Source organism: Rhipicephalus sanguineus, chromosome 1 (genome assembly GCF_013339695.2).
Source record: "Rhipicephalus sanguineus isolate Rsan-2018 chromosome 1, BIME_Rsan_1.4, whole genome shotgun sequence".
NCBI classification, from domain to species: domain Eukaryota; kingdom Metazoa; phylum Arthropoda; class Arachnida; order Ixodida; family Ixodidae; genus Rhipicephalus; species Rhipicephalus sanguineus.
The window spans coordinates 282,691,103-282,703,339 of NC_051176.1; the positions used below are offsets into that span (position 1 = coordinate 282,691,103).

The 12,237-nt window shown below is 41.3% G+C and overlaps 1 protein-coding gene across 1 annotated transcript in view; it reads right to left on the minus strand.

Annotated features, from left to right (window-relative positions):
- Nucleotides 1-2,489: 2,489 nt before the first annotated feature.
- LOC119379139 (actin-interacting protein 1) overlaps nucleotides 2,490-12,237 on the minus strand; it is a 34,493-nt gene continuing 24,745 nt past the window's right edge. Inside the window, exons 14-16 of the mRNA XM_049411878.1 lie at nucleotides 6,972-7,139; nucleotides 4,455-4,605; nucleotides 2,490-3,616 (exon numbers count right to left, since the gene is read on the minus strand). Of these exons, the coding sequence (XP_049267835.1) occupies nucleotides 3,507-3,616; nucleotides 4,455-4,605; nucleotides 6,972-7,139 (429 nt within the window). The 3' untranslated portion in view covers nucleotides 2,490-3,506. The remainder of the gene's footprint in view (nucleotides 3,617-4,454; nucleotides 4,606-6,971; nucleotides 7,140-12,237) is intronic.

A 12,237-nucleotide genomic window follows, 5' to 3' on the forward strand; every position in this document is an offset into this window, starting at 1 on the left:
TGAGCTAACTTTCCTACGATGCAGTTAGCCTAATAATTGGCAGCTAGTCACGTCTTCAAACAGAGTGTTCAAGCGCGGTTTGCTTGCCCTGGGACGCGGAAAGTGTAGACTCCGCTCTCTTGACACGAACACGCATAACAGACAAACGCCAGCACGCGCAACTACGACCTCGTCTTCACTTGAAGCACGAAAGTTGCTGCCATTAGTTGAGAGAAAATGTAGCGCAGGTATGCGCACTCGCGAATGGTGAAATGGGTCTTATAGACCCTTTATATAATCCGCAACTTTACGCGTCGGTTTACCGAACGTCTAGCATACAGTGCATTACTATTGAAGAAGTGACCTTGAAGCACTTGGTAATACTGCATGGTCGCGTATTTAGGGAGAAATACAGCTTTCAGCTAGAGGCCCCCGTCTTCTGCTGTGACAAGAAAGGAGAATCGCGCAATTTATGTTGTGATGTCTGGTACACTAGATAGCGCTCACAGTTCAGGATGTACGCACGATTGAAAAGGTGTGAGTGGTGCCGTGTTACGGCAAAGATCAGGTGAAACCTGCGGAGTATACTGGCGCAGCTGCTGTTTTTTCTAGCCGGGAGGCAGAAACTCATGTCACTCTATTTCCCGCAATATTATTTAGAACTAACAGACAATAATGCCAAGGGAAGTATAGAGGATGTTATTTGTAATAATTGGGGATATCAATGTGAAGAAAGTAAAGTGGACGGAAAGGTAACTTGTCGCCGGAAGGGACCGAACCTGCGACCTTCGAATAACGCGTCCGATGCTCTACCACAGAGCTACGGCGACGGTCATCCCCCCGTCCACATCATAGGGTACACATGTGCATTTAAACCTAGGAGTGTTAGTCAGCGCCGATCACAGCCATGGCGGCGAGTGTGGAACACCCTTTTTCTGCCTTTTGGAGTCACGTAGCAAGTGACCTTTTTTTACGAGCTGGCAGCTGACCAATAATCCCTCGCATACTACCTGAAGGCACCAAGTTTGCCAGAACGAGACCCTCGCTATGAATGAAGGAAAGAGGGTGACTTTTAGGGGCTCGTTTTTCTTTGTCATACACCCTTAACATACCCTATACTTTCCTTCGCATTATTGTCTGTTAGTTCTAATTAATATTGTGTCTAACAAAGAAAAACGAGCCCCTAAAAGTAATCTTCTTTCCTTCATTCATAGCGAGGGCCTCGTTCTCGCAGACTTGGTGCCTTCAGGTAGTATGCGAGGGATTATTGGTCAGCTGCAAGCTCGTAAAAAAAGGTCACTTGCTACGCGACTCCAAAAGGCAGAAAAAGGGTGTTCCACACTCGCCGCCATGGCTGTGATCGGCGCTGACTAACACTCCTAGATTTAAAAATGCACACGTATACCTTATGAAGTGGACGGGGGGATGACCGCTGCCGTAGCTAGTGGCAGAGCATAGGACGCGTTATTCGAAGGTCGCAGGTTCGGTCCCTTCCGGCGACAAGTTACCTTTCCGTCCACTTTACTTTCTTCAGATTTATATCCCAATTATTACAAATAACACCCCCTATACTTTTTCTTGGCAATATTGTCTGTTAGTCCTAATTAATATTGTGTCTAACAAAGAAAAACGAGCCCCTAAATGTCATCTTCTTTCCTTCTATTTCCCGCAGTTGCCTCTACGGATGGTCTGTTTGAGGCCAGTATATTTCTGTGTAATATCTGCATAGGTGACCTCAAGAAAAAGATCGCGTCAGTCCGCAATTATAGTATTATGTAGGGCTTCCACAATATCTAACCGACAAACCGAGGAAAGATGCCTTGCTTGCTAGAGCAAGCGTCTTATTTAATTTCTCCTCGTCTCCCTTTTACCTTTCTCGGGATTTCCTCACCCTCCGCCACACTGCATGTTTCAACTGCGACTTTCCAACCAGTGTGGTCCCCGAACGCGCCTCCGGTTTCGATGAGCTCGAGTAGGCAGGCTTCGAGAAAATACGACCTGCTGCCGAATAGTCCAGGGATGATGGCCACAGATTCTTGATGGCCACAGATGATGGCCACATCAACCAACGACGACGGGCCCCTTGTGTCCAGTGTGCGAAAGTGTGAATTTTCGCACACTGGACACAAGGGACCCGTCGTCGACACTTTCGAAAGTGGAAATTTTGGATCGTCAATGCGTCTGATGAAAAGATTTGGGCCTGTATTAAATTTAAACGATGCCTCTCTAAGAAATAACGGTTTTAAAGCACCCATTAAAATGTCGATTAATCGATTAATCGATTAAAATATTCCACCGAAAGCAATTAATCGATTAAAGGCTAAATCGATTAACGATTAACGATTAATCGATTAAAAATTTTAATCGACCATCCCTATTACTGAAGTTACAGTGATGTATACATGCTACAGCATGAGACACAAGGAAATGTTCTGAAATGGTACACTTCTGATGGACAGTATGCAACCAGAAAAGGTAATTTTTTTTCTTCATACAAACAGGAGGCAAGATGAAATGCTAATTCCCCTTTTATTGGCAAGGTAACTGCATATTTTAAAAGTTAACAAAATACAGACAGTACTCCTCAAAATGTAGCATAGAAAGAAAAGCTTCACGAACCATTTTCAAAATGCTTATATATCTTTTTTTTATCTTGATCCCATCATTCATGCCACAATAAATACTGGACAACTTACCGCAAGTGACACAACTTTCATGGACTCGCACTGGGAAACTACAAAGTCATTCACAAAGAAAAGTTTAAGATTGTGGCAAGGCATCCTTCTTATTTAAGGCTCCATGTAAGGCGTGTTTTCACTGAATAAAACTTACATAGGCATGTTATACATCAAAACGGAGTGACCGAAAAAACAAGGGGCCATTTTAAACTCAACCAAAAAAAACTAAGGAACAAAAGAGTATAAAGCAACTGACTCAACTAAAACACAGAACTGCAACAACAAGAATTCATCAGCAACGTCCACGAGCGTTTCCTTCTGCTCTGAACTCAAGTCCATTACCAAAGAAAAGTCACGGCAACTTCACAGTACAAGTTAGTCCAAGCACAGCATTCAGTTCACAGTTTTCACAGGTACGTAGGCACAACTCTACGTCACACAAGCACTTCAAAACAACACTAAGAATCCATCAGTTATTCTGTCTGTCCTTTTTCTCTTTTGGCCAAAAGAAGGCCCTTCATATGTTTCCAGGTCATCAATAATTTACTTGCATCACACTTCCGATTCACTACACCGAGAATTAAAAAAAAAAAAAGCGAACTTGGATACACAGCCAAAGCCTGCAAAAAAAAAAAAAAAACAGCAATGATCTTAAACCACATCTGGTTACATGCATAAACAAAAGAAACAAATTGTTAAAGATGCAATGCACGAAAGTTGAAGAGCTCAAACCCAAAAGGAACTGTTCCACAGTAAAGTGGGGGGGAAAACATAAAAGAGGCCAAGGCAAGAGCCCCGCCTCAGTGCAGGCATGTGTTGTGTAGTGGCAGTGTTGAAAGGAAACCCACTTCAGGAGAATGTCACCTCCCAAATCTTCACATTACTGTCCTGGCCAGCCGACACAATTGTCGAATTGTCCAACCATGCTAGCCTGGTGATTTGGCTCTGGGGATGAGCCTCTGCAATAAAAAAAACATACTGGTCAGGGCTACAAAAAAAGGGGCCTGAAAAAAATACAGCAGCTAAGAGACCTGAAAAAAAATGCAGCAGCTAAACTATAATAAGATAGCCAGGAAAAAAATTAAATGAAGGCAACATAAGCACTTAACTAACCTAAACAAGAAAAAAAAAAGATTTATACAGTATAATGGCATGAGCTGCACTAGTAGATGCATTTCATACTTATCATAAAACCAGAATTTCTCTTTGTGCAGTCTTACATAAAACACGGTTAAAGTTTAAGGAGTTTGAATTTAGAATTTTACATGTAAAGATCTACATACCATGTGCCATAGTGGGAGATTCCAAAGTAATTTTGACCACCCGAGGTTCTTTACCACGAGCTTAAATCTTGGCATATACACAAGCATTTTTTCATTTTGACCCCATTGGAATGTAGCCAGCAGAACAAGGATCAAACACATGACTATAAGCTCAGTAGTGCAACACCATATCCACAGGGATACTGCAACAGGCCATGATGATACACAGTGTCTTTGGCACAAGGTCCAGGAGAGGCCAAAGAGCATCATTATGTTTGCTAGTGGATGATAATGTACGCCATAACAGGCAAAAACCCACCTAAGGTATAAGTTAACTTACCAAACAAATCCTTGCTTAGCATAATTAGAATTTAAATGTAATCCACTAAAAAAAGCTAGCAACTAGCAGCCCATACAAAGTTCTTGTCATTATATCTGAACTACCACAACAAGCAAAAATTCCAAAAATGCAAAGGAAATCTCATGGATAGTGGGAAAGATAGTATACAACAATACAATAAAAAAAAAAACTTACTCTTGATGTTGATATGCTTTGTGGGATGCTCTGTGCTCCAAACAATCACACCAGTGTCCAAACTACCAGTAGCAAGAAACTTTGAGTCGGGTGACCAACCAATGCAGTTCACCCGAGCTGTGTGGAAGCACCAGTCCAGCTTGTGGGCCAGCTAGAAGGAAAATAATGAAACATCTACATGAATATAAACCAGAAATCATTTTGCACTCCCCATGTCTAATTTGTGAAGCACCTCTGCTTCAAAGAGTGCTCAAGAGTAGTTCGATTTCAAGGGACCCTGCAACACTTTTCCAAGTAATCAGTGAACGACTTTACTACTGGTCTCGCGAATCTCCTGCCCTGAAAATTTTTAAAATCTGTCAAGTATAAGCAGAGTTTATTGCACCGTCTGAGTGCTTCCTCTCTTCTTTCGATCTAACGAGAGCATTGGAAGTTACACAGAGGGGGGAGGGAGGGGGGCAACAAGTTACATGACTGCGCGTTATGGCCTTAAGCATTTTCTCTTCTCTGTTCCTTTAAATGTGTTTGCCACTACTTCCGGTTCAGATAAGGGCAGCACCAGCGCGTAATGGCACCCTGTGGTGGCTGCACTATGTATAAACGACTACTATGACACTGTACATGATGCAGCAGAAGCGATGTGCAACTGTCCTATTCAACTCTGGTCGAGCTGTGCACTGGCTTTGTCGAGCATAGTAACCAAATCAAGATCCTGCACAGTAGCCAAATGCAGATTGCACGTTTTGAAGCACTTTCAATTAATTAAATACAAAGTGATGCATGCCAAGGCGTCTACTTCATGAGGTGCATAGAAGAGAGTTAGAATGCAATGGCAAGCATGCCAGTGGTTTAACCCTTTCAGACGCCACCTATGAATAACTGCCTGTAAATGCGTCAAATCGATACAATGTTATTTACTCATTACTTCGTAATTAAATATCTATTTATTCTGAAGCCATTCATGCTCTGTTTTTGGACAAATAGAATGAAATCTCAGGCTAGAAATATAGTGCAAATTCATTTTCGGTTATGTCCATGTTGAGCAAAAAAAAATTACACTTTTGATGTGGGTTGCGCGAAGCAGCACGTTGAATGACTCGTCGCATATGGCAGTGCCTTCAGCAAAGTGATCATATGCCACAGTACACTGCAAAATGAAGTTAAATGAAGACAAATTTATTACGCAGGAGGTTGAATTCATCCAAAGCTTAATGTACCTTGCTCTTTCTTAGCCCCTAGTGGATACTGTATGACATACTGCCGCTTAGAAAAAACACACAGAAGAGAGACACGAACAGGACGACACATGGGCAGCATATGTTGTAATATAATATGTAATATGTCGCATGTGTCTCTCTTGTGTGTATGTTTTTTCTAAATGGCAGTAAGTCATACAGTAAACGATACCAACTAGGCCAAGAAGAAGTTCTCCCTAGAGGATACAAATAGGGAAAACAAAAGGTGTACACAATTTTGTACAAAGCGTCTCAAAGGGTTAAGGATGACAATATGCGTCAATAACTACTGCTATAGTAGGCTCAGTACAAGACGAGTGACCAGCTCAAGCACGTAGTGCTTGAAAGAGCATGTGTGTAGTACACCAGACGCTGCCTCACATGGTGTAGGAGAAAGGAAAACATTAAGCAGCCAACCGTTGATCAAGACTGAAAAAACAAATATGGGATACTATCTTGGTGTTTTTGAAGCTAGAGACACACTCAATATTTATTTATTGTACTCACAATGAACAACAAAAGTATTACTGAGGATGCCTTCACGATCATGAAATCAGCCAATGGCCAGGGTCTTGCCTACTGCATAACTGTTCCCTCCTATGGCATAGTTTGCCATTAGGGAAGCAAGCGATTTTTGGCAGTCTTTGACACGAAATTGTAAATTCCCTGCTATGTGCAGTACAACAGTACTTGGCTCACATGTTCGTAGGAGCACTGACTAATGATCGACGGCAATTTCTGACTATGTTAAAAAAAAGTGTTGCAGGGCCACTTTAAGGTATCCCTGTAACAGCAACAAATGTGCTGAAATTATGCAAAGCCACAGAACTATGTTTCACACATGTTATGCAGCTAAAACTGCTTGCTGCATCTCATGACTTCTGAATTCATGCAAATATAAAATGAACGATAAGGTGAACTTGTTAGTTGGTTGAACATCTTGTATCGGGAAACAGCGCGGAAAAAATGAGGACGAAGTGTAAGAACAAACAACACACCACACTAAGCGCACAAAATGAATGAGTTTAGTCGTATGTAGATAGAAAGCTTATGCCAAGGATAACTACTATTTCTCTTTGTCTAAAAAGCTACAGTACATTGAAATATGTGTATTATATTGCCTTCTGGAATAAGACATGCATAGCTGAACTAAAACATGCTAATTTTACCAATTTGTACCCAATGTGAAAGGAGTAAACACAGAGTAAATGCTTTAACATAAAGTGAGCTCACATGCCTTATGATAAAGTAAAGGATATAAACAAGAACTTATGTGCCATACCTCATAGCTTGAGCTGAGATACAGACGAACCATCCTGTTGGCATCAGACGCTGCCAGGTACAGGCCGTCAGGCGAGTATCTGACGTCTGTAATTGCTCCACTGTGGTCCAATACTTTCTTCTCCGTTATACTGTGACATTTCAAGATGTACACATGCACCTTGTGATCCTAAGGGTGCATACAAGACAAAACGAAGAGTAAACCACTGCAAAAAAAAATGCTGTAACAATGCAACTACAATTGCCTGACTTCCCTCAATTTGACATTGGTTAATAGAGGATATTCACAATTGCAAGCCCCATTTATTGGCCTTTGCAGGTTGACAGAAACTCCGATCCATCATCTTCTCCATCTTACCTAAGGCATGGTTGGCAAAGTAAAATTAAACTGCTCACTCAGTAGCATAGCCACATGTTTAGCTGCAGTAGTTCTCCTTGTTCTATAGTGCCCTTCCACTGCAGCTTAATGCTTTAAGAAATCTAGGGAAATTCCAACAACCAGACAGGTTGTTTTTTGTTTCTGTTTTTTCAGCAGTAGATATAACAAAATCAGCAATGAAAAATTTGAATGCTGAACAATGGCCAATGTAGATGGCATTCCCCATCTCCTTCCCCCAGTCTCTCTACTGCAATGTGGCCACTCCCCTTCCACAACTGGCACCACTAGACATGAGTGCCGGCAGGATTTTGTCTTGGGGTGTGCAAACCCGTGTTGCATTGCGGCTGGGGGAGTGGGAGCCCGCTAGTGTAGCTTGGGTGGGGGCAAGTGCTGGTGTGGCTTGAGGCGGGCAAGTGCCCCTTTTGCAACCCCCTGTCGACACCCATGCCACTAGACCCTAGATTTTCCACATTAGCTCCATTCAAAATTAGTGTTCAGGGCAATGAATGCTTTTGCATGAAAACTGTTTGGGAATGCAAACACTTGTTTAAGCATATATGAGCATAATTTTAGTTTGATTTTCATATTAAGGCACTGCTACTTTACATACAGGGCACTGAGATATGTTTTTAGTAGGGGTGTGCGAATATTCGAAATTTCGAATATTTTTCGAATAGTGTTTGCTATTCGATTCGATTCGCACTGAAATTTTACTATTCGAACTATTCGAACTTCGCAAAGACAAGTGCAGTCAACGTCCGGTTGAAAGTGACCCCTTCAAATTTTTAATATGCTTCACCTCATTACAATCTCGTATTGCGGCAAAGCTGCCTTTCAAGCTCCGTTACGGTCGAACTTAGCCAAGAGACAACGTCCGATTGAAAGTGGTCCCTAGATTTTCAATATGCTTCACCTCATCACACTCTCGTATTGCGGCAAAGCTGCCTTTCAAGCTCCGTTACGGTCGAACTTAGCCAAGAGACAAAGTCCGGTTAGAAGTGGTCCCTAGATTTTTAAGATGCTTCACCTCATCACATCCTTGTATTGCGGCAAAGCTGCCTTTCAAGCTCCGTTACGGTCGAACTTGGGCAAGAGAGAGCCAACGTCTGATTGGAAGTGGTCCCTAGATTTTCAATATGCTTCACCTCCTCACAACCCCGTATGGCGGCAAAGCTGCCTTTCAAGGTCCGTTACGGTTGAACTTAGCCAAGAGACAGTCAACGTCCGTTTGGAAGTGGTCCCTAGATTTTCAATATGCTTCACCTCATCACACCCCCGTATTGCGGCAAAGCTGCCTTTCAAGCTCCGCTACGGTCGCAAATGTATTAACTCAAGAAAACGCTGGTTCCAATATGGAGATGAAAGATGTGGCAGAGTTGGGGGCTCAATTAATGCTGTTTTGGACCTGAAATTTGGGCAGGAAGTCCGAAAAATCGGACGCCGAAGCTTTTTAGCATCCAAAATTTCAGATGTTCTTATATATCGACGTCTACAAGGCAGATTTGGAACTCCGGACTTGAAGGGAGCACACCCTTGTCTGCCGCATCAGTTGGCCTTCCACAGCAGTTGAAAGAGGAGGAGAGGCTGAGAAAATGGCATCTCTGCCTATCACGTGTAAAGTGTTGCCGGCAACTTTGGTTGCACCAAATCATGTACATAAATACAATTCGGCCTCTACATTGCCCTCATTCTTGATAAGAAAGACAACTATGAAATATGACCCCACCAGCGCTTCATCAACCTGGCGAAAAGAAACACTTTCATGTTGCTATCTCACAAGAACATACTTAGGGATTCTCTGCAACTTTTTATGTAATTTCACTTCGAATTATTCGAAAATTATTCGAAATTATTCGATTCAATTCGCACTCAATCTTTATTATTCGAATTCGCTTCGCACCCAAAATTTTGCTATTCGCACAGCTCTAGTTTTTAGTGTTTTACGCATTTAAGCAGCTAAAAGGATTTTGAAAAATAAAATAAAAAAACCTCCATATTGTTGTGACTGATAATTATCAATGATTAGGATACTCCCTAATGAAAAACTTGAGTGCACCTGCATGTGTATTTTCATTTGGCGATACATTGAAGTGAAGAATTCGAGGGAGACGTGTATGTAGGTACAGTTAGAGACAACTTTTTAATTTATTCCTTTATTTTCACTTTAATTTCTATTTCTGTTTATTTGTTTATCATATTTATAATTTTTATTTTGTTTTCATTTCTTATTTTTTTCTTTTTCAGTGACGTGAATTGCAGGGCAAAAGAAGGAGAGTGTCTTGTGGTTCAAGGCACGCAAGCCAGGAAATCTCTCACTGTGCTCGTTTGCTCCGTTACGCCGAGGGCCAACGGATGCTCAACCAAGAAATGGGCACCTGAGAGCTGCGCTCTAAAAATCAAGTCCCTCTGTTCCCCATTCTTACTCAGAGGTTTTTGCAGCACACATGCAGATTTCAATATTTTCGTGACAAAACTAAAAATTAAAGCAACTTCTGAGAAGACAGTGCGACATTCACTAAACTTTCATTAAGATTTGTACTAAAAAATATATAAAACTGATACATTAGTGAAGCATGGATGGAGTATTTATTAATGTCATTTATTCACTGCAAGGTTGAGACAGTGTTAAAAATTTCCACTAAAACAGGTTTCGACACATGAGAGTGAACGTAAGTGCATTTGCCTTATCCTCACGCTGTTGCTACTTTAACACACAGCATGTGGTTGAAGTGCATGTGTGTTAATTTTCTGTACATTCATTTGGCATTTAGTTACCATGTGTTTCCTCATTTTCAGTTTTGGTATTGAGATGCTGCACTGTATAGTGTGCCTAAAACCATGCATTCGTACTGTTACAGTGGTTATGCGATAGGCCTGAGGCCTGCAAACAGCAATGTCCTCAACTTAACTCTTTCCCTACCATGGGGAAAATGGGTGTTTTTTGTAGGTTACGCCAAATCTTTTTTTTTTCCTGAAGGAACTACTGCACCTAATATTTTATGTAATACATAAATGAAAACCAGAATGAATACACTTTTCATGCCTAAAACTTTTACTGACAAGAAGTACGTTATGAAAAGGGTACAAATTGCCAGATTAAAGATTGTGGGATAAAATTTAACATAGTACAGACATGCTTCTATCTACTAAGAAAAAATGTAAAGAAGTTATAAGATACACAAAATTTACTGCCATCTACTTGGCACTTCCTCCCAAAAATCCTAAATTTTTCATTGCACAAGCCTCTCCTGATAAATATCTGACAGCAAGCACTACAGTTGAACGTGCCACGTAGTGAAGCAGTTCCTCAATGTAAAGCATAGCGGAACGCTGCACATTTTGCAGTAAACTCTAGTTTCTCTAGTAAACTCTGAGACGGGCCGAAGCGGAGAACAAAGCTAACCAATGTTCCGGGCCGGTTCACGTCGTCATCAATGAAAAGGCAACATCCTCAGGCTTCCTGCTGCTCAATCCATCAATAAAATCAGTCGCAAATGCATTGTAAATGTGATATCCGCTGTCTTCAGAAGCATGCACGCCGCATCCAGAGGCGGTTGTTCTCGCTTTCAACTTTGACGATCGCACAACTTTACATTGCATTCAAAAACCAAGGTCACATTGCAGAAAAAGTACATAAAAAAACTATAGTAGTCGTCCTTCATGTCAGATGATACAGTGTGTCCTAGAGGCATGTGCTACCAACACTTAGAGCACATGACTTTCTATAAGCACAGAGCTTACTAAGCAGTAAATTAGCATAAAACAATGTGGCTGGCTAAAAACACACTACATATTGTAACCCTGCTGGGTAAACACACTACTATTGTAACACACTACATATTGACACATGAAGAAAATCTGTACAATGATGACAGACTGAGAGCAACTTAAAGGGACACTAAAGTGAAAAACTAGATTAGTTTAGACTGAAATTATTTTTGGAGGACTCTATTGTCATTACTTTTACCAACATAGGTTCAATATTTAGAAGAGAAAATGAAGGTCAAAGTTTTATTTTGTGCCGAAACTTAGCACTTAGTAAATTTCAGTGTGATGTCTATTTCAAGGTATTCTTCGTATTTTGACCACTTTAGCTCAATCGAAATTCCTGAAACTTGCTATGTTAAGTCTCTGGCTCCCTTAGAACACAATGAAGTTATTTTTACCAATAAAGAAGTAGTATGCAAGCCCTAGCAGATGCTAAAAAAACCTATGACGTCATGCCAAGCTAGTACGGCAGTCTTAAGGTAGTGTAGACACCTGTATTTCCTTCTTCCATGTTTTTTTTTGCTTACCAAGAGTTCTATCTCGGCAATTGGGAAATGGTAATTTATTATTTTCTTTTTAAACGGAAGCTTGAAAATGTAATGCAAGACCAGAAAAAAAAAGACAAGACTGTTCTTTGCGCACAAGGACAAAGCGAGTTTTAGCCTATATTTGCACCAAGAACCTAGTACAGTGACTGCTCCCATGACCAATTATTGAGGACCATCAAATTATTCCAAATAGGTCTATTTGATTGCAGATTGCTGACTCATTTCCTTTGAACAGCAAATAATTAAGAGAAGGACCTTACATATTTTCTTGATTGGTATCAAGGCTGTCATATTTGAGCACATTTTTCTGGATAAGCTTTAAAGGGGTCATGAACCACTTTTACAAGTAATGATCTAATGACCTCAGTACCGGAGTTTACTGCCTCCCGAATCGACTGCCGCGAAAATTTCTCGAATCCGTCAAGAATGAGCGGAGTTACGGGGGTTTGGCGCACGCTCTCAGCGCTTTCTCTCTTTTCTCGTGCCGACGAGCGCACTGGAAGCTACATAGGGAGGGATGGCACGAGGGAACGAAGTTACGTCAGCGTGCGTCATGAAGCGCGATCGCTCTC